This window comes from Zootoca vivipara, chromosome 14, assembly GCF_965207765.1.
Source record: "Zootoca vivipara chromosome 14, rZooViv2.hap1.1, whole genome shotgun sequence".
Classification (NCBI taxonomy): Eukaryota; Metazoa; Chordata; class Lepidosauria; order Squamata; family Lacertidae; genus Zootoca; species Zootoca vivipara.
In genome coordinates, this window is record NC_142597.1 from 11,531,407 (window position 1) to 11,557,875 (window position 26,469).

A 26,469-nucleotide genomic window follows, 5' to 3' on the forward strand; every position below is an offset into this window, starting at 1 on the left:
GCTAAACTGTGCATATTAGGTAAAAAGGCATACAAAAAAAAAATAGCAGAAATTCACACTAATGTCCTAAGGTTGTTGCCCCACCCCACCCCACCCCCTGCTGCTTTCCAGGAGTGTCAATTCCCCCCCCCATAAAATACCACGAAAACAGGCTCAGATTGTTCCAGAACTGTAATGAATAATAACCAACCAACCAACAAACAAACAAACCAAACCCCCACAACGGCATGATTTGATATTAATTTTAATAACTGCTGCTAAATGTCCAAGGCTCTTTGTGCCCATTTTGTGCCTCTGGCAAGGCGGAACCTGGGTTAGGTGCCCCTATTGCCCATCCAATAAAAGAAAGGTGAGCAACGGGCAAGCAGGTCTCTGTGTGTTTTGGGTGGAGGGGATTGGACACCAGATCTACATCCTCTTAAAAGTCTCAATTTACAACAGAGTCTGGAATGTCTAGTGATTCGGGTGCTGAATGGCCCTCCCTCCCTTTGGGATTCCTGTTTCCAAAACAGCAAATCCTGCACACTCTCTCTCCTCACCCCTCCTCGCCTTAGGCAGCCCTGTTCTTTTCAACAGAGTCTTTGTGGTCTTCAGCCTACAATGATGCTTTGTCAGTCAGCCTGGCAGGCCCCGGCAAGCGGTTCTGAATCATTCCACAGCTGTGCTAATGGCCCAACCACAGGAAGAGGCTGCCGACGAGCTGCTCCTCTGAGTGAAAAGTGACTCATGGTTTCCTTTCCAAAACAACAAATTCTGTCCTTGGTGCCAGTGGCTCACAGTGAAGTGCTTGGGGGTGAAGGCATCACAGAAGGAGCCCATGGCGAGGCCACCTTTTTGCCTCTTGACATACAAAAAAATCTATGAAAGGCTAGCTAGGGATGGTCATCTTCAAGCTCTAAGGGCTCCTCCACACAACCTGGTTTGCTTTCACAAAGCTTCTATATCCAATCTTTATTGAGTATTCATTCTGATTCATTTATGGAGCGTTAATATGTCAATAAGGGACCCAAATGGCGCTGTGGGTTAAACCACAGAGTCTAGAGCTTGCTGATCAGAAGGTCGGCGGTTCAAATCCCTGCAACGGGGTGAGCTCCTGGTTGCTCGGTCCCAGCTCCTGCCCACCTAACAGTTCAAAAGCACATCAAAGTGCAAGTAGATAACTAGGGACCGCTCCGGCGGGAAGGTAAACGGCGTTTCCGTGTGCTGCTCTGGTTCACCAGAAGCAGCTTTGTCATGCTGGCCACATGACCCGGAAGCTGTCTGCGAACAAACGCCGGCTCCCTCGGCCTATAGAGCAAGATGAGCGCCGCAACCCCAGAGTCGGACACGACTGGACCTGATGGTCAGGGGCCCCTTTACCTTTTTAATATGTCAATAAGCATTCGTCCTGCATTCACCCTGTTTTGCTCACGGGGCATTTAAAAGTCTTCCCATTAATCATATTTTCACCCCACTTTCCCAACCTTTTTCCAAACTGCAAAAAGTCTGTTTCGATGTGTTGTTTTAAAGCGGATACGTTGCAGACAGGCAACAGAGCAGTTTAATCCAGTTTAATTGAGCAAAATTAAATTTCCCAGTCATGCTCTTGAATCCCCCCCCCAGCAAAATATTGACAGTCTATAAGGGTCAACCTGGGGCTTGTCAACCTGGGAAGGTAGCCCATCTAGGAGAGGAAAAACTCTGGCCCTAAACCTCCACTGCCTTGGGGGACATCTTTGGGAGAAAAAAGGGGCTCAAAAGTAAACCCTACACCAATCCAAGTGGAGTCCCAAAGATGGCTGCATGACGCCTTGCATGCCTCCTTTCAGCAACTCCTGCAGCCATACTGGTGCCCAACATATTACTCTGCTTTCCTTTGGACCACACCACCGAGGCTGGTTGGTGGGCCTTCTCGTCTGGGACAGCCCAGGACCTCCATATATACTGCCCAGGCTTGTGCCCTGGGGAGGTCACTTGGGTGCTGCTAACATAGTGGTTTGACTTCACCCTGGAAGCGCACTCCACTGTCTCTCGAGACAGACAGATGTCAACACTGCAGCACTGCCGGCGTTCCACATAGGATGCTCTCAGATCCTGAAAAACCTTTTGCATTGCGTCCCCTTTCATGTTGCATTTGCACCAAAGGATTCCTGTTTGAAGAATTTCCTTTAACCATACGCAGAGCCGCTGCCCCTGTGGCTGAAGGACTGCAATCTCATCCTTGCACCCACGTTGCTTCCCCACATCGTGCTTCATTGGGGATCCCTCTCCCTTTCCCCTCTTCCTATTCTTTTCCTTCCCTCCCACGGACGTCCAACGTGGCAATTGGGGTCGGTGCTGCCGAGGATCCTTGTGGAACAAAGTGATCACACCAGGCAAGGTTCTGTGTCCTTCCTAGGCAAATCCTTGCAGTGCCAGGAGAGCCACCAGCAGGCAGCTGAGCAAGCCCCACGACATCGCACGGAAGGCAGAGCAAAAGCACACACATCGTTCCACCTCCAGCTGTGGGCCCCGCAAATCCGGCCGGCGTTCGGCTCCTGACGCGGGGCTGGTAGGCAGGCTCCGGGGAGGGTACAGTTCGCCTGTGCAATCCAGCCAGTCCTTAGCTATGGATCGAGGGTAGCCAGTCTGGGGCTTGAGGTTGCGTGGCTCAAACTTCCAGTACTCCCTGCCCTTAAAGGCATACAGTGTTCCTGCAGCAAGACAAAAGGGGAGCATCAGCAACAAATAAGCAGGATATTTCAGAGGACAGGAAAAAGGGTCCCGCCAGACAGGGTTTCTGTTTTTTATGGGTTGCATTCTGGGTTGTATGCTGGAGGAGACTCTTGAGAGTCCCATGGACTGCAAGAAGATCAAACTTATCCATTCTGAAGGAAATCAGCCCTGAGTGCTCACTGGTAGGACAGATCCTGAAGCTGAGGCTCCAATACTTTGGCCACCTCATGAGAAGAGAAGACTCACTGGAAAAGACCCTGATGTTGGGAAAGATTGAGGGCACAAGGAGAAGGGGACGACAGAGGACGAGATGGTTGGACAGTGTTCTCGAAGCTACGAACATGAGTCTGACCAAACTGCGGGAGGCAGTGGAAGACAGGAGTGCCTGGCGTGCTCTGGTCCATGGGGTCACGAAGAGTCGGACACGACTAAACGACTAAACAACAACAACAAATTCTGCAACATGTCATTGATGCGATAATAACGCATTAGTGACAGATTGATCATTCCACTTCCTTAGTTGTTCTGCGCTGCTTTGGCAACGCTATTGCATTATTATCGAAACATGTTTCCGTCATTTGGGAGCAACTAGACAGGACTGCAGGGAATTCCAGTGAAATGCAATGAAAAATTAAGTACAAGCTAATACTTAAAAAACAAAACAAAAACCAGAGTCCTTTTTGTTGGGGATAATTCAGATGGAAATTCCCAGGTGTCAAAGAAGGTTATTCATGCATGCCACTACTGCGGCCCATGTTTTGTTAGCCCAAAAATGGAAAATGAGCGAGGTCCCAACTAAAGAAGAATGGCAACCTAAGCTGACAGAATATGTGCAGCTTGCAGACTTAACATATAGAACAGGCATCCCCAAACTGCGGCCCTCCAGATGTTTTGGCCTACAACTCCCATGATTCCTAGCTAACAGGACCAGTGGTCGGGGAAGATGGGAATTGTAGTCCAAAACATCTGGAGGGCCGAAGTCTGGGGATGCCTGATATAGAATAAGAGAACAAGAAGAACAGATTGGAAAAAGTTTATTGAATATATGGGAGGAATTTGTGTACACTTGAAAACTTTGGGAGCATTCAGATAAATTCAACAGTGTAAATAAGTTTTGATGGATGTAATAATGGAATACTGAATGGTTTAGTTTATGTAAAATATGCAGGGAATTGTGATATGCAGAATAAACCATAGAAAGAGAAGAAGGGAAGTCATTGATATTTTAAGGATGTTTAAATGAGCATTCTAAATTGTAAAACAGAAAATTTAATAAAAATTACTGTTATTTTTCCATGTATAAGACTCAAATCTATTTTGGGAGACTCAAATTTAAGAAAATGGGGGGAGATGGCACAGAGTTGTAGAGCTTCTTTTGGGGAGGATTGCTGAAAATCGCTCACCAGCATGCGTCGCAAAATCCGCCTCTCACCTGTCCCATTGCCAGCAAAAGCTGCCAATCGCCCGTCCAATTGCCGCAGCGTCAGCCAAGCAACACCAGCCATTGACGCAGCAACCAATAACACGCCCAGTAACCACTGACAGCCACGGAAGCAACCAATCAAACACCCACACTACGTGCTATCCATGTATAAGACGACCCCCACTTTTTAGCATAATTTTAAAAGGAAAAAACCTAGTCTTATATACACAGAAAAGTACGGTATTTATATAAATTAAGTACAAGCTCACCATTACTCTCACTCAGCACAGCATCCACGGAGGCGGGGAAGTGCTCCCAGGGTTCTCTGAGGATGGGGAATCCTTCTTCCATGTGTGCTGTGGCTTCATCATAGCACCAGTGCAGGTCTCCCTTGAAGAAATAGGTTTTCCTGTCGACAGGCCACGAGAAAGCACCATCGATGCCCCCCTGGGGCAGCCCAAAGTCTGTGACAGGGCGGGGGTAGCCCTCTTCCACACTGTTGTCCTTAAATACCCAGTACAGAGGTCCTTGAGCAGGGAAGAGAAAGAGAGGACATCAATAGCAAGGCAGTGTTGTGTAGTGGCTAGTGTGTTGGCCCGGGACCTAGGGGACAAGGGCTCAAATCCCCACCTACCCATGAAGCTCACAGAGTGATCCTGGGCCAGTCTGTCTCTCTCAACCTAACCTACCTCAAAGGATTGTTGTGAGGATGGAGAGAGGCAGAGCCATGTGCAGCACCTTGAGCTGTGAAAGCATGGGATGTAAAGGGTATGTGTATGTATGTATGTATGTATATGTGTATATATATATATATATATATATATATATATATATATATATATATATTCCAGCAAACACAACAAGTTGTAGTGTCTCAAAAACTAACAATTTTATTATAGCGAATCCCGCTCTCATCAGTTGGAAACAGGATGTGAGATGGACCTAGTTGTTTTTTAATGATTTTATTAAATTTTCTGTTTTACAATTTCAGATAAACATTTTACATCCTTAAGATATTAATGAATTCCATTCTTCTCTTTCCATTGTTCATTTTACATATCTCACATCCCTGCATAATTTACAAAAACTACCGGTATACCAATTGGTTTTCCATTTTGCATCCATCAAAACTTATTTACACTGTTGAATTTATCTTAACGCTGCTGGCGTTTTCAGCTGTACACAATTATTTTCCACATATGCAATAAACCTTTTCCAATCTTCTCTAAACGTGTGTTCTTCTTGTTCTCTTATTCTATATGTTAAGACTGCAAGTTGTGCATATTCTGTCAACTTAAGTTGCCAGTCCTCTCTGGTCGGAACCTTGCTCATTTTCCATTTTGGGGATAACAAAACACGGGCCGCAGTTGTTGCATACATAAATAATCTTTTCTGACCCCTGGGAATTTCAGTCTGAGTTATCCCCAGCAGAAAGGACTCTGGGGTTTTTTAGGGAAAGTACTTTTAAACATTTTTCTCAATTCATTATACAGTGGTGCCTCGCTAGATGAATTTAATTCGTTCCACGGGGTCTATTCTTATAACGAAAAATTCGTCTAGCGAATCCAATAGGAATGCACTGAATTTTTTTTTACTTTTGCCCATAGGAACGCATTAATTGCATTTCAATGCATTCCTATGGGAAACCGCGATTCGCTAGACGAATTTTTCGTAAAATGAATTCGTCTAGCGAGGCAACCTCCGCTAGAAAAATCCTTTCTTTAAGCGAAAATTTCGTCTTACAGGGCGTTCATTAAGCGAGGCACCACTGTAAATCATTTCCCAATACTCTTTTACCCTTTTATACGTCCACCACATATGAAGGAATGTTCCCTTCACCTCTTTACACTTCCAGCACTTATCTGATTCTGTCTTGTAAATCTTAGCAAGCCTACTCGGAGTCAAATACCATCTGTCAATCATGTTCAGGTAGTTCTCCTTCAAAGGACTTGCTCTAGGGAGATGGACCTAGTTTGGACTTTCTTATGCAAGCCAGTCCAGTTGCCTCACACACAGGAACACCCACCCCCTTACCGCTAAAGAAGAGGATGCGATGATCTATGTGTCTCTCATAAACGGCGTCTACTTTGCGGAGGGTGGAAGGGAGGCCTCGCCAGAAGCCGGTGATCAAGGCTGGGCGCAGAGAGGTGAGGTGCCGACCTTGAGTCAGGCGCCAGAAGTACTGACCTGCCATATTGGGGGGGGGTAGGGGTAGGAAAAATACAACGTCACATCCCAGCTAAGGAGAAGTAGCTTGATATCTCTTGGTCACTCTGCAACATGACAGAATGTTGCGAGCCGACCTACCACTTTTCCAAGCACTCTATCATAAACACACACCATTCTAACTGCTACAGATTGCGAGAGAACAGCTAGGATTGCCTCAGACATAACACACTATCAGTTTGCATTTCTTAGTACAGAAATTATTGATCTGATGTGTAGAGATCTTTCCTAATCTAATTAATTCAAGAGGGTTCTGGAAGCTTCTCTGTGTGGAAGAAACAAGCAGAAGGTTCATGATGTTTGGGTTATTCCTTCAGAGAAGCCAAGTACAGCTGGTTTAAACTGGTTCTGTTATCTCTTCTGGCTAGGTCATGCTGACTATAATAGCAAGGCCAGAAGGAGCCTGGTTTTCACTTTTCTCTTTCTATCTCTTTTCCTTTCTGGTGTGGTGTTCTGCCTTCCGTATCATAGAATCGTAGAGCTGGAATGGCCCGTTTGCAAGGCCTGTTCTTGAGCTCTTGGTCACGAGCTCCCAGAAGCTGCAACAGGCATGCCAAGTAAGGGATGGGGCAGACCCCGCAAAAATAAAATTCAATGAAGGCGCTGAGCCGTCCAAAGTTCCATGGCAGCTGTGCACACACGGCGCGTGGCGTGCTCACGTCATACGCACAAGCCACAGAGCATCTATGCAACACATGAGCATGCCCCATAGTGTGCACAAGTAGGTAAGGATAGTTAAGTCCAGTCAAAGGTGACTATGGGGTTGTGGCACTCATCTTGCTTTCAGGCCGAGGGAGCCGGCGTTTGTCCGCAGACAGCTTTTCAGGTCATGTGGCCAGCATGACTAAACTGCTTCTGGCACAATGGACACCGTGACAGAAACCAGAGCGCACAGAAATGCCGTTTACCTTCCCCCCAGAGCAGTACCTATTTATCTACTTTACACTGACATGCTTTTGAACTGCTAGGTTGGCAGGAGCTGGGATAGAGCAACGGGAGATCACTCTGTCACTGGGATTCGAACTGCCAACCTTCTGATCGGCAAGCCCAAGAGGCTCAGTGGTTTAGACCACAGCGCCATCCACAACCCTTGTGAGGTGCACAAGTGACATCAGCATGCCATGGGGGGGCTCAATCACAGGGGCAAGGTGGCGCATGTGAGCTACAATGAACTTAGTTTGGCTGCAGGTCCTGCTGGATTTATTTATTGTTGTTTTGTTTTTGTCCCAACATGCATTGCTTTGGACTAGACACTGTTTTGGAATCTGGTTACAGGACAATGGATTGGACCACTGTGGCTGGGCTGGAGCTCCAATTATTCCTGACTATATAGGCCATAGGGACGATGGTGGCATTGTGGTCTAAACCACTGAGCCTAGGGCTTGCCGATCAGAAGGTCGGCGGTTTGAATCCCCGCAACGGGGTGAGCTCCCCTTGCTCGATTCCAGCTCCTGCCAACCTAGCAGTTCGACAGCACGTCAAAGTGCAAGTAGATAAATAGGTACCCCTACAGCCGGAAGGTAAAAGCAGGGATCCTTTACCTTCTTATATAGGCCTATTGGGGCTGTTGGGAAATGGAGTTCAGCAACATCACATTGGCCGCTCCAGAGTTGGCTGACTGCGGTTGGCTCTCGAGGATTTCAGACAGGATTTTTTCCTGCCGGCCCTGACCTGACATTGCCAGGTTTTGAATTTGGGGCTTTCTTCTTCTTCTTTTGCATGCAAAGCAAGCATGTTCTGATACCACTCAGCTACTGCTGGAAAAAATTGACTTCACATAACAAGGTCACAGAAAACGCCACAGACCTTTGAAAAAGAACGTTTCACCTCTGATCTGAGTGACAGCGTCAATGTTGGAGGCGCAGCGATCGGGGAATTCCTTCCCGGACCTGAAATGAAGAAGTGGGGGAAAGGCAGCAATGTGACTTCTCAGTGCGGTATTTTAAAATTTATCTTCAAGAAGGAAAAGTTGGCCTCTCCTTTTCCATTCATGTTCACATCCCTTCTGTGGGCAATAGGACCTCAAGGGATATACACTCATACCTCGGGTTACAGACGCATCAGGTTGCGTCTTTTCAGGTTGCGTCCCGCGCTGAAACCGGAGGTACCCAAACGGGCTACTTCCGGGTTTCAGTGCTTGCACTTTGCGCATGTGCAGAAGCGCCGAATTGTGACTCGCACGTGCGCAGACGCAGCGCTGCAGGTTGCGAACACTGTGGGTTGCGAACACTGTTGGTCAGTGAATCAATACAGCGGTTTTGAAAGGAAGAGGATAGATTTGCATCCTTCCACAGTCCAGATGTACTGATGACTCTGCAAAAGGCATAAAGCTTCAATGGCACATATGGACGAAGCCAAAATTTAAAAGGTGCCCATTTGATCATCTCCCAGTCTACTGAGAGGAGCCTGGGAAGTTACCCGTACACAGCACCATAGGAAACAAGGATTATTCCACTGGGGAAAGCTACATACTATTAAAGTGATTTTCTAAACAAAAAACAAGTAAAAAGCCTGGGTCTGCTTTTGTTAATGTCAGATTGGGTATGATTTTGAGCTGCATAAAACCCTCAGACACGAGGAAGATTTATGATGCAGAATTCTCTGTTAACACAAGAAACGGCAAGATGCTTGCCCAATGAAAAACATTGTAATGCCTATTTTTATATGCCATGTGCTCAACAGACAGCAGTTCAACATTTCACACAGCAAACCTAGAGGCTCACTTCAGTACAGGGGCATACTGTACATGAACCAGAAGGTCCGTAGAACTTCTCCTGCTGCGATATGAGAAGCATGCATGGCTCCTAACCCTCAACTATCTAAAGAAGAGATAGATAAACTTATTTTAGCATGAAGGCCAAAATTCCCTCCTGGGGGCCACATGCCAATGGCAGACAGGGCCAGAACCAAAAGTGGGCAGAACAACAAATGTGAGTTTAACTTTTCTACAGAGGATTGGTGTGTGTGTGTGTGTGTGTGTGTGTGTGTGTGTGTGTGTGTGTGTACAGTGGAACCTCGGTTTTCGAAAGTAATCCGTTCCGGAAGACCATTTGAGTTCCGAAATGTTCGAAAATCGAAAACTCAATATGGAAGCCTCAAAACGGGGAAAAATAATATGAAAAACTCAATACAGTAGCCGCCTCAGAAGTTCGATTTCCGAGGTGCCATCAAAAATGGAAGCATTTACTTCTGGGTTTACAGCGTGAGGTTCCACTGTGTGTGTGTGTGTGTGTTGCCAGCACAGCTGCTGAATTATCGTATGTGAATGTGGGCCAGAAATCAATTAGGGAGCTATACTTGGGTTGCAAGTTAGCCATACATGTTTCATATGCAATTCATGTTTCTGAACTACAACTCCCATCAGCCCCTGCAAGCATGGCCAATGGCCAAGAAGGATGGGCACTGTAACTCAGCCACATCTGGGGGAGGGCAAATGCTCCCCACACCTGCTCTGTGACTGTGCCGTCATTTGCAGCATCACATTCGACACTGCAGATGTATAGGCGCTGGGAACAGCACCTGCGGAGTCGAGCGGGGTCCAGCGCACGCATATGCCGTAAAGAACCCTTTGTCTATCCTTTCCCCCAAGGTATGGGGCAGAAAGGGCCCTTTCTAACCTGAGGGCAGGGAAGTCGTGCGGCAAGGAGAGAAGATCTGGGAGGAGCGAGGTTATCTCTGGGTTCTCCGTAGAATGAAGAACTCGACTTCCTGGCAGAGAGAAAGAGAGAGAGATAACATGGATGTGTAAACATAAATACACAATTTGCTTGCTTGCTTGCTTGCTTGCTTATTTATTTACTTAATTTTGTTTTGTTTTTTTTGTTTTTTGTTTTTGTTTTTCTTCTATCCCACCTTTCCTCCAAGGAGGTCAGAGTGCCATACATTGCCCCCCCCAGCTCCATATGATCTTTACAGCCACCCTATGAGGTAGTTTAGGCTGAGTGTTGGCGGCTGGCCCAAGGGCACCCAGTGAGCTTCATGGCCAAGCTTACCACTACACCAAACTGGAGTGGGTAGCCCACATCCTGAGCTGCATGCAGGCCCTTGGCCTAATATCATGTGATCTGATACCCTCCAGATGTTTTGGACACCTAAGTCCCATCAGCCAGCCCAGCACTGGAAAACATTCAGAAACCTTTGGAGCAGGCTTCCTCAAACTCAGCCCTCCAGATGTTTTGAGACTACAATTCCCATCACCCTTGACCACTGGTCCTGCAACTAGGGATCATGGGAGTTGTAGACCAAAAACATCTGGAGGGCCAAGTTTGAGGAAGCCTGCTTTAGAGGGCATCAGGTTGGTGAAGGTTGAATTCTGCAATCCTGCAGAGCTTTAAATATCACCTTACTTTAGCACTGCCCATCATCGGCTATGGCTCATGATTTCCTTATTTTTTGTCCAAACTCAGACTGCTTTTAGTCTGCATCTCAAAATGTGAGGGATCACTTTATTTTGTTTGGGAATCTAAAGGCTGGTTGCAGGGTTGGCGGTTATGAATTTATCACAGGGTTGTTTCAGAGGTGCTTTTACCAGGCACATCCAAAGCACATATTTTCTGCTGGCACACACACACCCATTCTGTGATATCTGCTCGTAAAAACTGCATTTCTTAGGACATCCCCCAAGTAAATGTGCATAGGATTGTTGTCTGAGAGGCAACAGAGCACACCTGAAAAGCAGTGAGCCAAAACAGGAGTGATAAATCTGGGCTAAAACTCTAAACATCCCTGGCCATTGGTCACACTGGCTGGTGATGTTTCCTGTGGTTCATGGGCCCTTCCTAGGAAAACGGTTTCCTGCTCCCCGATTTACAGTATGTGGTATATTTCATAGAAAGAGGAAAATGCAGAGAGATGTTCAGTTCAAATAAATATTTTGATTTATCTGGAAGAGGTCCAGGGCAAACGAAAGAGTGAGGCCTATCAGATACTAGCCTTACTGCTTGGCCAAGTATGGCCTGCGGAGATAGACAGCCATTGCTAAAATCTGCGTTGGAACTGCTCTAGATTCTGATGCAGTAAAATCATAGAAACAGGATTCTCAGAGCAAACTTTGCAGGCACGCAGGAACACAGGGAGCTGCCATTGACCCATCTAGCTGACTGACAGTGGCTCTCTAGGATTTCAGACAAGTTTCTGTTTCAGCCTTACCTGAAGATACAGGGGATTGAACCTTGGGAGTTCTGCATGCAAGGTAGACACTCTAGCCTTGAGCTACAGCCTCTGTGCTGATAGGTTCTGATACAGCTATAACTTCGTTGGAGTGGTCATGTTGTCTGGATGCCTGATTATCGTCTTCCAAAGCAATTACTCTATTTCGAACTTAAAAATGGAAAGTGTGTTGCTGGTGGACAACAAAGGAGGTTTAAAGACTCTCTCAAGGCAAATCTAAAAAAATGTAGTATAAACACCGACAACTGGGAAACACTGGCCTGTGAGCGCTCCAATTGAAGAACAGCCTTTACCAAAGGTGTCATGGACTTTGAAGACGCTCGAACTCAAGACGAAAGGGAGAAACATGCTAAGAGGAAGGCATGCTTGGCAAACCCTCACCATGATCAACTCCTGCCTGGAAACCTATGTCCCCACTGTGTAAGGACATGTGGATCCAGAAATGGCCTCCACAATCACTGTTAAGACCATGTTTATGGAAGACAATCTTACTCAGCTACGAGTGATCGCCAAAGAAGAAAATAAAAGAAGATACAGCCAAAGGAAAAATATCCCATTTCATCTGCCAGAGTGCAAGAAGTTGACTCTGGAATACAAGCCCGGCTCCACTTTTTCACATCCCTAAAGGCGTCTTTGCAAAAGCCCAACGATTTCGTTTTCCAAACCTCACTGCCTTATCCAGATTCGGGACTAGTTTTTCCCAGCCTGCATTGTGTTTTTCTGCGACTCACAGAAGGAGCTGTCAGGATTCTCTGACTATAGAAGGACAGATCGGGCAATCCTAACAGGCCGTTCCATGGATCTTAGGAAAAAAACGGTAAGTCTATTAATCTAAGTGCAGCTCTGTTAGGAATTTGCCCAGCTGGAGCAAATATGGGCATACAGTTTGACGGATCAGAGATGTGCACGATTAACACTCTTTGCCCCTAATCCTCTTTAAGAGGCCTATTTGACCTGCTGCAATTTGTTATCTAGAGAAGGAGAGGACAGGCTTCAGTCCAGTGAGATCTGTTTTGTTTCTTCCCAGAACCCCAAGATGCATTTATTTTAGGTATTTATATACTGCTTAATTACTGAAGTCTCTAAGCAGTGTACATAGACATGCACTGGTGAGTGCTGCGGGTGCCCAGACACACTGTAATGTTTCAAAAAGCCAGGGGTCATGGCAAGGAGGAGAGTCAAAGGGCAATGCACCCCCATCGGTGGTTGTGACCTGTAGGGAAGTAGCAGTAGGGGAAAGATGAAGGGAGGAAGAAGGAAGCAGTCATGAGAGAGACGCAGGCAGAATAAAAAGGCTGGAATGGATCTGAAACTCATAACTGCCAAGTTTTCCCTTTTCTCGCGAGGAAGCCTATTCAGCATGAGGGAAAATCCCTTTAAAAAAGGGATAACTTGGCAGCTATGCTGAAACTTCTGCCTCTGTCTGCCTCTGCAAGCAGCATTGGGATGATTTGCTCCAGTGCTGGCAGTAAAGGATGATGAAGAAGAAGTCAGGACTCAGCTACAATGGCAAAGAAAAAACGCTTTATATGCTCTGTTTATGCATTCTGACACTGTGACACCAGATGGCGCTGTGGAGGTCCATTTTTGCTAACTCAATTTCTCCTACAAAGTTTACAACACATTTAACTGAAATGCTTCTTTGATGTGTCTAGATCCAGCCTCATTCTCCAGGACGAGGGCGATGGTTTGTCTTGGATCTATGGTGAGCAAACTGAAAAATCACGATTTGGGGACATTTTTGTAAACAACTTTGAGGTTTGTCCACAAAAAGCTGAAAACTTTCAGGGTGTCCTGATTGTTTTTACTTTTAAAAAAATGTGGCAACCCTATCTAGGACAGGCAGATGAAGACATCTGTTTTGATCAATTTGGGTAAGCTTGTTATCTAGTTAAAGGTAAAGATCGTGAAAATTAACTGTACCTTTGTATACTTCTGGTATCATTACAAAGGTGTTAGGAGACCCTCGCCCACACAATTCCCAGAGATTGATTGTTAAACAGCTTTGGGAATTGCAGCTCTGCGAGGGGAACAGTGGACTCCTAACAACTCAGCACCCTTAACAAACTACAGTTCCCATGATTCTTTGGGAACAGCTGTTAAAGCAATATCGTAGCGTTTTAAATGTGTGGTGCAAATGTGGCCTTTGTCGCAAAATGCTCAGCAGCCGGGAGTCAGAAATCTGTGCTGATCTACTGCAAATCACCCAGAGACCTCTCAGTAGGTCCCAATGATCTAAGAGACTTAGATGAAGCCCTCCCTACAGTAGGTCCATGCTGCTCAGCGATCCCCCCACTGCACATACCGTAAAGCTTCTGTATCTCAGTCCGGTCATCCGGATGCAGCTGGTATTGCAATGGGTCTCCCACTGGTCCCTGGTAGTAGGGGCGCATGATCGAATGCTTGGAGGGTGAATGTGCCAGCCCAAGGCTATGGCCAAACTCGTGAACTGCCACAGCAAAAAGGTCGGTGCCAAAGTCATCTGCCAAAAGAAGAGCGTGACTTATCGAGAGAATCACAAACACATTGCCAGGCAAAAACAACCATAGAATAACCTTTGTAAAAAAACAACAACACACACACACCATTATTTTGGGAGTTATAGGGACAGAACTACCTAAAATGTATAGAAACTTATTCATGTGTGCAACTACAGCGGCGAGAATGTTACTTGCCCAACTATGGAAAGAACTATGGAAGTCCCAGCGAAGGAAGAATGGATACAAAAACTTATGGAATATGCATAAATGGTGAGACTTACCAGAAGAATAAGATATCAAGATAACAAACTTTTTATAAAAGAATGGAAATGGTTTATTGAATATTTACAAACAAACTGTAAACAGATAAGGACATTGGCAGGATTATTGCAATAACTTGCAGGTTTATAAGAGTATGAATAAATGAGTAAATTAAGTTAATTTGGATATGCAGAAGATAAAAAAAATAAATTTGAGGAACCGCAGAATGAGGGGGAAGGAACTCAAGTTTTGAAATGTCAAAATGATTGTAAAATTAGTGAAATGGATAAAATTAGTGAAAAGTATAAACTTGAAAAGCATAAATAAATAAAATGGAAACTGGAAAGAAAGCCAGAAAGAAAGAAAGAAAGAAAGAAAGAAAGAAAGAAAGAAAGAAAGAAAGAAAGAAAGAAAGAAAGAAAGAAAGAAAGAAAGAAAACAGAAGTCCATTTAGCCCAATCGCTTGCACAAGGCAAACACGTCCATTCAGTACCAATCTAACCATGGCTGGGATCACCAACCTTTTCAGGTCTGTGGGCATGTTTAGATTTTTGAGTGAGCGCCATAGGCACCACCCCATGTGCAGGGGCGTCTTAGCCATAGAGGCTAGTGGCACGGGGAACCACAGCGCCAAGTTCTGGAGGGCGCTGGAGGGCGCCACGGAAGAGGCATAGGCCGGACACGGCGCCTCCCCGCATCAGCTCGCCGCCCTCGCCCGCCTCTGCCATGCCGAGCGGTGCCCGGAGCCTCCATCCTGTCCCACCCGGAGGGCTGCCTCTTGTCTTTCCCATCTCCCCCTCGGCGAAGGGGCCCTCAGGGCATGGCGGCAGGAGCTGCCGAAGTGCCAAGGCCTACCATGTCGTGTGCACACTTCGCCAAACCCTTGCAACACGTGAGGGCTGCCAGGAGGCGGCCGGCCGCCGAGGGCGAGCCCCAGAGCCTCTGCCTCTTCCCCACTGTAAAAAGGTGAAGGGGGGGCGCCGGAGGGATCTTTGAACATTGGCGCCGGGTATCCTTAAGACGGCCCTGCCCGTGTGGTTACTTCTCTGCTCCCTAACCCCAGAGCAGCTCCCTACCCCTCAAAAACAGGAGAGAAAGCATGCACCTAGAGACTTACTTCCCCTGCACTAGAAGGGATCTGAGCCTTGAAAACTGTATAGAGCTGAACGAGGAAGCTCTCTGTGCTTTTTGAGGAAGGAAAAGGTAACCGTCACCACTAAGAGGGTGGCGGATAGGGGGCTCGGAGTCCTCACAAGCACCAGTGGAAGACCTGAAGGGTCCCAGACAGGTGCAAAACAATCAAGAGCAGATGAACGGTTTAAAGGTGTCTACAGGAAGCCTCCATCAACCTTCCCAAGGCAACAGACACCAACCCTGTTGTCACTTTGGCACTGAGTTAAATCCCCAGCCAGTTTAAGTGATTCTAAGTGGATGACTATTTCGCCAGCTCTAGGGCCACATTCTAAAAGGGTGTCAGGTGTCAATAAGAACAACGAAAGGCCTGGTTAAGGAGGAAACATTTCTGCCTGGTGCCTAAAGGTGTATAATGAAGGCGCCAGGTGTACTTCCCTGGAGAGAGCATTCCACAGACGGGGAGCCACTGCAGAGAAGGCCCATCTTGTGACGTTACAATGATGTCCACTGATGGTCTGTGCTTGCAAAGCCCAGTGCAAAGTGCTTTGTAAGCCTCAACCATCAAGTGGCTATTGACTAAATATACCAAAAGGAAATTGGGAAGACAAATCCCTCTTCTAGTTGTGGCAACGGTCCTGCCTCCACTGTCACTGTTTCCCTTCGCTTTATGGTGAAATGCACCTTGCCTCTTCCATCCCCAACCCACCAAGCAAAGAAAGCCAACTCACCTGGTGAACGGAACGTCCATTCCTCGTCGCCATCAAAGTGGACGTTGCCGGCCCTCTGAGGGTCTCCGGGAAAGAAGGCATGAGCGACCATTCCACCTGGCCCGTCGAAAGGGTAGCCGTCGTGGTGGTCCAGGCGGAGGAACTCCACAGAGATGTCAGCCGTGTGGCTGCCCACCTCATGGAAGTTCAAGGGTGTGGCTTCACTCCATACCTTCAAGGCATAATACATCAATACGCGCATGGTCTCTCGGCTGAGGCGGGCTTCCCGTGGATAGGTCTTCACCCTGGGTTGGAGACAACAGACAGATGGGAAGCAATCAGATCCCTCACCTATTTGGCCTGGACCAGACACAGAATGGAAGGTGAGGAGACCCTTCTTGGATCAAATCAAAAACTCATCTAAGTGTTGGGAAGGCCCTGCACAGAGATCTCCTAGTGACCCCCTCACAGCTCAAAATATTGATTTGCAAAGAGTCTGTAAGCCAATATTTGTTGAGGGGTGGTACACCCAAAACTACCAAGATTGTTTCGGGGTACTTAGCCAAGATCTTTAAAGCTAAATCTAAAGTTGCCTGATTTATTCAATGGTGGTTATCTAGTCTTTTATATATTTTATGTGTTTGGATGATCAATGTACAGTCAAACCTCGGATGTCGAATGTAATCTGTTCCAGAAGACTGTTTGACTTCCGAAACATTCAACAACCGAAAACTGAAAGCGGAAGCCTCAATACAATAGGGGAACTCAAAACGGAAGTCGTGAAGCACGTTCGGCTTCCGAAAATCATTTGAAAACTGGAGCTGGGTTTCCGGCATTCGGGAGCCGAAACGTACAATAAGGGAGGCGTTCGGGAACCGAGTTTGACTGTATTTGGATGGCTTTGTATGATTTTATGATTATACTGTTTTAACTTATTTTAAAATATTTTATTTTAAAAGTTTTTGCTTACATTTATATTTGCATTCATTCCAAAACACAAAGCGATATCTTTAAGAGGTTATTTCAACCCCCGGACTCCCCCCACCCCGGTTTCCAATCATTGTCTCTGATCTTTTCTGCGTCTTTGTACCTTTATCTAATTCATTCACTTCCCTTATTAATATATTTTCCTAATTACATCACAAATGTTACTCTAGGCCAGCTAACGTTGTTTAATGTTTACAGTGCTCCTATACTGTTTTAACTTATGCCAATAAAAGACTAGTTACAAGTTACAAGTGAAGGCCCACATAGTGAACTTGTAGACTATCTAGCATGCAGAAAACCTTTCTTTGTTTTCATGTGTGTCACACACCGCCAGCTTGCTTCATCTTCCTTTTTCTTTTTAATTATTTATTTGGTTTTCCAGATTAAAGTTTTACAATCACATATCCAACATAAAAACAAGCATGGGCGTAGGCAGGGGGGCAGGAGGGGGCAGTTGCCCCCCTCTAGAAGCAGGGCCGCTGGAAAGCCTGCCCTTCAGGCAAAGCGGTTGCCTGGCTTTCCCTCCGCCTGCCCCACAGCCAGCCAGGGAGAAGGGAGACGTCCCTTCTAGCAAACCGCGCAAAGCGGCTGCCTGGCTTTCCCTCCGCCCGCCCCACAGCCAGCAAGGGAGAAGGGAGCTTTCCTTGCCCCACTGTGGCCCCTCCCCCCGCCCCTTGGCCCTGCCCCTTGGCCCTGCCCCTTGGCACCACCCCTTGCCCCCCCCAATTTTCATCCTGGCTACGCCCCTGAAAACAAGATTCCAAGGAATCTCCTGGACTTCCCACCTCCCCTTTGTGGGTCCTATTGTTAATCATTTCCTCCTGCATCTTTTATGATAACCCAAATCTCCATTGTATCTAAAATTCACCATTAAGCTACAAGCGATATTCCAATCCTACTGACAATTTTAATTGTTTACAATAGTTTTTAAGGTTATAAATCCCCCCCAATTCCTTATTAACATTTTGGTCTTCCTGATTTCCGATTCTTCTGGTCATTTTAGCCATTTCTGCATAATCCATCAACTTGATCTGCCATTCTTCCCTGATAGGGACTTTATCTTCTTTCCCTCTCACTTGCTTCATCTTTCAGGCATAACAAAACAAGGATGGGGGCCCTGAAGCCTTCCAGGTATTGCTGGGCTTTCATCAGTCTCCTCCAGGGCTGATGGGAGACACAGTGCAACGGCAATTACCAGTGGGAAATGGGGTAAGTAAATAAATTGGCAACGGCAATGTGGATACCTACTTCCAGGAAATGTTCCGCTTTGTCCAAACCGAGCCTGCGCTCCGCTTGCTCCGACTCTTCCTTCTCCTCCGCCTTTTCCTGCTCCTGCTCCTCCGCAGAGGAAGCTTTTCTGGGAAGGTGCTGATAACATCAGGAAGAGAACAGCGGGGCATTTGGATCAGAGCCAACGTGGCATCGTCTGTTTAAGGGAAACAGAAACAGGGGAGGACTTCGTAATATGGTGCCATGAACAAGGACAACACACCCACACACCCCAAACTTTGAGTAGGTACCAATATAAATATAGATGGTGGTTGTTGTTTTGTGCCCCTTGGGCTTGGTGCCCTTTGCAGGGGAACCACCCGGCGCTGATAGAAATGTAGTTCAGTGTGTAGGACATCTGCGGTGCATGCAGAAGGTCCAAGGGTCAATCTCCAGCATCCCCAGGCAGGGCTGTCTGGAATCCTGGATAGCTGCTGTCGGTCAGTGTAGACAATACTGAGCTAGATGGAGCAACAATCTGACTCAGTAGAAGCTTCCTATGTTCCTAGTCCAGAATCTTGCATCCCTCAAGTTTAGGGGTCACCAATATGGTACCATCCAGATGTTAATAGACTACAGCTCCCATCATGCATATGTACAAATGGCTGGGGCAGATGGGAATGCACTCATCAGGAGGTCTCCATGTTGTCTACCTCAGCCTAGTTTTTACCAAGGTAGGGAATCAGTGCCCGAGACTTACCGTACCACATCAGACTGTAGGCGAATGCTCTCGGTTACATTTTGGGACCAAGGAGTATTTATTGTGTGCACGCCCACATAAAATCTGAAGTGGCACAACCCAGGCACAGAATTGGCTTGCATGCAAAAAGCGTAAACTGTGGTTTAATGCAAATTACGGGTGTGCTCATACAGTGTGCTCAAACACAGCTCATTTTGCTCCCAGAGTCTGGTGTGTTCTGGTATCCAAATCTGGGCTTGTTTCCTCCAAACAAGCCGCAAGCAATAAGCCAAGAACAAAACTTGTGTTCCGGCCGTGGTTTGTTTGGAGGGGAACAGACCACAAGTCTGGATTTGGATGCCATGATATTTAAGATTCTGGTCATCTCTGAAAGCCCTCTGAAACGCATCGATTCAACTTGGCCTCAAGAGTATCTTGCAGGCTTGGAGTAACAGTGGATAACTATGCGCAGTTTTCTTCAAACAGGGTTAGGCAGCATATGTAGTTTGGGACTACAATTCCCACCAGCCTCAGACAGAAGGCCAATGGTCAGGGATGATGGAAGCTGTAGTCCCAAAAGTTGGTTGGCCAGGAATCATATTGACTATGCCTGCCTTAGGAGATTTTGTTTTTTGGGGGGTGCATATTCTGATCCACCCCACCCCCTGGAATGCTACTTTAGCCTAGCCTTTCTGAGCATAAATCCTGGTCTTATCTGTGCTTGGATCAATTCCAGACTCTTCAGAGCTTACTTATATGGGATGCAACTGGAGTTTTTTGGAATCCGGCTTTAGAGCTGTTCATTATCTATCATTATCTATCTGTATGTTTACTAACAATATCAAAGTTTTCTGGGCAACTATTTATATATATATATGATAGAATAGAATGATCAAATAGAATTATAGAGTTGGAAGGGACCACGAGGGTCATCAAGTCCAACCCCCTGCAATGCTCAATTTTTTTTGTCCAGTGTGGGGCTTGAACATGCAACCCTGAAATTAAAAGTCTCATGCTCCACTGACTGAGCTATCCCAGTTGGGAGATCAATCAATCAATAGACAGATGACTATAAATAACAAACTATAAAGCAGAGAACAAAATCAGGGTAACGAAATTGCACAACAACACCAGGAAAACTGAACAATGAAAACTGATTTTAGATTTTAAAGTTAGGAATTTAAAAGGGCTGGGCTGGGAGGGAGGTCTTAATCTCCCACCCGAAAGACCATAACGTGCCAAAGGAGGTGCCAGTCCAAGGCCGTGCAATGCAGGAATATTTTACCCTACGTGGGGTTCGAACTCATAACCAAGAGTCTCATGCTCTACTGTTTGAGCTATGGTGAAACTTCACATACTGGCAAGCATGCCGTTACGATCTACAAGGCTAGTTAGTGCTTCAATACAAGTCTGGCGTGAACATAGCCGGTGAGAAATAGCAGGAACTAGAATTCTTAAGAGTTGCTTTTTAAAAACATAACTATACCTGGAATCCCAGTCTCCGCAATGCCTGCAAAACGTTGCATCACACGGATGGCACTGGTCACTGCCTCCCAAGTCTGCAACTGGCCTGTTACGGGATCCGCTGGAGGAAGGTATCCATACTGGGTCAGCCACTCCTAGGGGAAAACACAATAGGTAAAGAATTCTGGTCAGTGTAGCTTTCTCACCCTTCTTTCCAAGATCTCAAACCCTCTAAGCCAAAGTCCTGTCCCTTTGTGTTATTTGTCTGTTTCACTGATTCATTTTCCGGGAACTGAAATCAATAGTCATGTCATGCAAAGCATGAAAAAGCACGAGGCGCAGGAAGCAGGCACTTGAAACAGCTCTTTGCAAATTGCACATGGCACGTGCCCATGTGGAAAAACTCACTAGCGGAATATATCATCAGATGATCTGAACAAGTCCCATCATCCCTGCCCATTGGCCATGGAGGCCAAGGCTGATGGGAGTTGTAGTTCCAAATATCTGGAAGGGACCAAGTCAGAGAAGGCTAGAATACACCAGGCAAAAAAAAAAAGGCCTGTCAAATCCAACATCCTATTCTCATAGATGCCTATGGGAAGCCCAGAAAGTACCACATTCCAGTCTTTTAGGAAGTCTTTGAAGACTTCTCTGTTTCAAGTGGTTCTGCCCATTGATACATATTTTGCTATGATGCCCCTTGATAAGAGTTGGATTTGTGGAAATTAAATTTTATAGTATCTGCTGAGTGTGTGTTTTATTACTCCTGGGTTGCAGCATATGCCCACTGTACCTAAGGCGGGCGCTCTCTCGAGGGGGGCCGTGATGCACTCCTGAGGGGGGTGGGGCTCAGAGGATGCCCACTCAGGCGCGGGATAGCTGCTTGGGTGCATGGAGCAGCACGCACACCCTGCAGCCGGGGGCGGAGTGAGCTGCCCACAGGGGCGGAGCACGGCGCCTATGGCAGACATTCGGCACACCGCCCACCCGTGACTCCCAAGCTGCCAAAACGAAGGGGGAAGGGGAGAATGCCGCCGGCAAAGCGGCACAGCTCCCCCTCTTCCCCCAATGGCTCAGGGTAGGCTTGAGAGTTGCAGGTGGGCGGTGTACCGAATGTCAACCCCCCTCAGTGAAGACACCCGGGGCGGTCCGCCACCACCACCACCACCTTCCTCCGCCCCTGCTAGGTTGTTGTTTTTCTGTAGAAGTCATCCTTCTTGAGCAATCTGGAAGGCGGCAACATGAGAACGGGCCTTCTCTGCAGTGGCTCCCTGCATGTGGAATGCTCTCCCCAGGGAAGTTTGCCTGGCACCTTCACTATACACCTTTAGGCACCAGGCAAAAACATTCCTTTTTAACCAGGCCTTTTAACCATTCCTTTTTAACCAGTCCTGGTTAAAAAGGGCATCCTAAGCCCTTTTAAAATGTGGCTCATTTGGGGGGGGCAGGTGTTATTAGGTTGTTGTTTTTATTTTGATTATATATATATATATTGTGGTTTTTATGTTGATCTTTTCTGTGAACTGCCCTGAGACCTCCGGGTATAGGGTGGTATATAAATTCAATAAATCATAATCATAATCTTGTCTTATATATGTATATAAACACTGATGTATTTTGATTCATAAACTACTATGTAAGTCACCTTGAGCTAGGGCTGCCATACATATGAGTTTCCCTAGACATGTCCTCTTTTGGGGGGCCAGCATGCCCCTCCCAAGGGATTTTTGTATTTTGTAATTTTTTTAAAAAAAAATGGGTGTGGGGGGGGTGGCCAGTAGGATTTCTGGCAGCCACCAGGCCTTACACAGCCCTCCGTGGGTGATGCTAGACTCAGTGGAGCCCCCAGAGGCCTTTCCTGGCACAACCCTTCCCAGGGCCGCTCAGCCTCATCTTTCAGAGGGCAGGAGACCAAAGACAGCAAAGGTAAGAGAGGGGAGGGAAGGAGGGGGCGAGCAGGCGGACGAGAGAGGGGTCATCGGCAGGGAGGGGGCGAACAACGGAGATGCAGGATGATGATGGGGAGGCTCCCCAAACTTGTCCGGGTTTCGGGGCTCCAGAATATTGGAACCCTACCTTGAGAGGGTTTACTTGGAAACACAGAGAGCTCCCAGTGCAAAACAGTAGCAAGAGATTAAATACACATCGCTGGAATGCAACGCAACTGCTCTGAGCTTGAAAGTTTCCGTGTCATAGCAACCACCTCATGATTAGGAGGATTATACTTGTAACAATTGGAAAACATCAATCTGACATCAGCTGCAAATTCCTGAGCATCTCTATAATCCCGGTTCTCCAGTTTCGACTACAAATGTAAAAAATTAAAATTATGCCATTAATATTTCAAATACAATACATGAAGAATATGGAGCGATGAAACCAATATTTTGCACTTCTAAAATAAAAATATAAAAATGGAAAGGCAGAGAGTGTATGTTTTAAAAAGAATCCGTAATCAATCCGCTTTCAGTCTGTTGCACAAATTTCCATTCGAGCAAATGTTGCATTGGATTCTTCGGTTGTACAACCTCAAAACTCGCGCTAGCAGGCAAAGAACATTAGATCTGGTGGAGCATACTCCAGGAACGACTTACCACGATCTCTCCGCTCTCATCGGTGGGAGTGGGCCTGGGATGGGCAAAGGATGGCAAAGCCAGAAGCAGCAGCAGAAGAAGAAGAACCAAGAACCCGGGGAAAGGCAACAGCTTTGTCTCCTGCCTGCACTCCACCTGGCGGTGTTGCTTCATGGGATGTTTCTTGGGCAAATGCCCTTTCCCAGTCTCCATCCAGTTAGCAAAAACACGCTGCTTTGAGTAGGCCTCCCTGGCTCACCAATTCTCCCAAGTCCAAAATGAACGGCTCCAAAAGCAGCCTTCACATTCCAGCCAATCTTGCTGATTTTGTTTGAAAAGCCTTGCCGTCAGCTCCGATTCCAGGCTGGGGATCTAGGAAAGCTGCCGTTTCGTTCCTGAGGTTGGGACGTGGGCACAAATGCATTTCTCCAGCTGCAAACTTCACCTCCCAAACCAGAGCCTCAATGGAGGAAATGGCTGAAACAGAGAGAGGTCAGAGTCTTCCTATGGAATCGTTCGACAAGTAAACCAGACTAGGCTACGTACTTCTTTCTAGCAGTTCACATCAACATATCCAAACTCATCCCTGCATCCCCATCCTTTCTCCAAGAAGCCCAGGGCAGCAAATACATGATTCTCACCTTTATCTTCACAACTAGTAGTGTGAGGAAGTGTGGAATACAAAGTAAAAAAAGGCCTGTCCACACTCCCATTTTTTCCATCATTATCCCCTGGAAAAACCTGCTCCTTATCTCTGAATCTGAGCACATTGAAACAACTCAGACCTACGATTTTTAGGTACAGGACAAGTGTGGATGAGCCTTAAATCAAAATGATCTTCATGAAAGGCCTTTTGAGAGCAGAGTGCTTAGTTTGGCTTGGACTGAGTAGAGTGTAGAGAAAGGGGAGATTTATAAGGAAAGGAATCTACAAGAGAAAAAGCTGCTGAATTGCAAGGAAATTTTAGTCAGAGTTGCCAGCACAGCTCTTAGCATATTATCCAGCAGCACGGGGACTTTTGGCAGCATCCAATAACAACACATGATAAAATATCAGGACTCGGCTACAACAAAATCCTTTGTGCTTTTCACACTCTCTTATGTCTACTAAATGTTGCTAGAACCAGCTTATTTTACAAAGCAACAATGTGCTCCTTTAAAAAAAATTTGTTTTAAGGTTGCAAAAAAGAACTGCCAATAAACCTCCACTTTTTGTTTTGTTTTGTTTTTAGAGTTTGGGGAAGGTCCACAGTCAACAAGGACCATATGAAGATTTGCTTTTGTCCTGTTCTGCCTGTTGCTGCCGTCGCAGCAAAGATGGACAAAGAGACAACCGGAGACAAGGCAAACAGTCTGAGCCTGGAGCCATGAGATTCAGGGTGTGGTGGACAGGGAAGCTGAGAGACCCCTTTCCTTTCTGCATGCCCACATGCTCCCAGGCAACCTGTTTACTGAGCATTCATCCTGATTTGTTTGCAGGGAGATTAGATGGCATTAAATAGACAGAGAGCAATTGCTCTGATTTGTTTGTGGGGAGGTTAGATGAGATTGCGTCAAAGGAAGCGGTTTCCAACATGGTCCTGCGCGTTTCCCCAACACCTTTCTTAAGTGTTAAGAAGTCTTATGCAAAGCACATTTGTTGCACAATCAAAAAAATAGAGCCATTTGAATTTGCTGGGATGTAATTGAATCGCACGGCAAATTAGCCAAAGTCTGAAAGTGCCCACACTGTGTCCGCAGAGTCATACACACACAACTACACAAACACTTAAAAGATTATGAGTGAATGAATTGTTAGGGCCAACTCTGCACAGTCTATGCCAGTCCCAAAAAACAGGTGAGTTGATCCTTGGCAGAAGCTGCAAAAGAACTGTTTGCCTGCCTACCAACCCTTGCCATTTCTGCTCCCCAGCAACAACAAAAGCAGAACTAGAGGCCACACAAAGACACCTAGTTTGGCCCTGTAGCTTTTAGCAATGGGTGGGCAAAGCACCCCTGATTTCAGAGACTGAGCACTGGGGCAGCCAGCATGGAGTCCTCAAGATGTTGTTGGACCACAGCTGCTATCATCTCTGACCACTGGCTGTGCAGAGTGGGGCTAATGGGAGCTAGAGTAGGGCAACGACATCTGAACAGCACTCTTCTAGCTACCCCTGGTGTGGCCTTTTCCAGTCAGTTTTCCCCTCTCTGGGATTACAGGTGCCTGGTGTTTTTTCAGCGGGTCATCGCCATTCTGAAACAATCGCCCCTCTTCATAAAGGCCAGAAATTCCAGCACAGATTCATGGACCGTGCATCTAGGAGATCTAAGGAGGAGCCCCTATCGCTCTCTGTCTGCCTCTGTTTCCCATCTGCAAAACAGCAGGCTTGTTGCAAAGGCAAACCTATTGAGACATTTAGGCTACATATATAGTTGTTGTTGTTTTTAATATACACAGGGGCTCACCTCATTCATTAGAGGTTGGTACCCACCCTGCCGGTGCTCTTAAGGAACTGTCTATTAGAGAAAGATGTTTCCCCTCCACCTTGACCAAAAATATCACTCCTGCTATTGGGTGTGTGACCATTCAGGCTCACCAACCCCCTTCCCTCATTCCCACAGGATTCACTTTCCTCTCTTTCTGTCTTTTCCGGTTTCCAATTCGCCTCTTCCAACTGGAAGCGCTTGGGGATTCACAGGAGTTACCATCTACTACTACTACTACTACTACTATTTTGTTATTATTATTTTAAATATTTTATTTAAAGACACATTACAAATAATACACAAACTTCACATTACCAAGGAAACACACTCAAATACAAACAATTTAAATTTAAATTCAAAATTCCAATATCATCACAGTTAGAAAATTTGCACCAATAAATCCATACATTCCCACTCCCCCTCACCCATATGTGATCTCAATATCCTCCTTTTTTCCCCTTCAGTTGTGTTGATTTACTATTTGTTTATCTTCCGATTCATTTTATTAGTCTTATCTTATATTTCCCTGCACGTTTTACACCTTCTCCATCAATATATCCATTCCAAAGCAGTAGATCTTCATGTATCGTCTTAGGATCCTAAAACGGGAGCTCTTACTCACGTGTTCAGAAGTGCCAACACGCTCCCCTCCTCCTGACTGGTCCCCCAAGAAGGACTTTGCTCCAATTCCGCTCTGCCTTCAGTGGAGGGAATCCGCTGGCAGAGCCGTCCCTCTGGAAGAGGGCTGCTCAAACCACCCATTTCTAGCATGGGGCTAAATCTCAGCAGCTAAGACCCCTCCCCATCCAATCCCACTGCATCCAAGCCGAGCCCAGCTAGCTCTGCAGAGACTCTGGCGGCGACTGTAATCTGCTTTGCACAACTTAATAAACAGCTGCAAGCATCTCCTGCCTTTGCACTTAACTATTATTGCCTCT

The 26,469-nt window shown here is 46.4% G+C and overlaps 1 protein-coding gene across 1 annotated transcript; it reads right to left on the minus strand.

Moving 5' to 3' along the window:
- Positions 1-228: 228 nt before the first annotated feature.
- Positions 229-26,469, minus strand: LOC118096986 (matrix metalloproteinase-17). Its single transcript, XM_035139497.3, has 11 exons — positions 26,154-26,469; positions 23,088-23,543; positions 20,516-20,648; positions 18,330-18,507; positions 16,116-16,399; positions 13,818-13,994; positions 9,961-10,051; positions 8,150-8,232; positions 6,152-6,304; positions 4,387-4,644; positions 229-2,672 (listed from the first exon to the last, which is right to left on the minus strand). The coding sequence occupies exons 2-11, from the start codon at positions 23,277-23,279 to the stop codon at positions 2,374-2,376; spliced, it is 1,848 nt and encodes a 615-aa protein (XP_034995388.3). The 5' UTR covers positions 23,280-23,543; positions 26,154-26,469; the 3' UTR covers positions 229-2,373.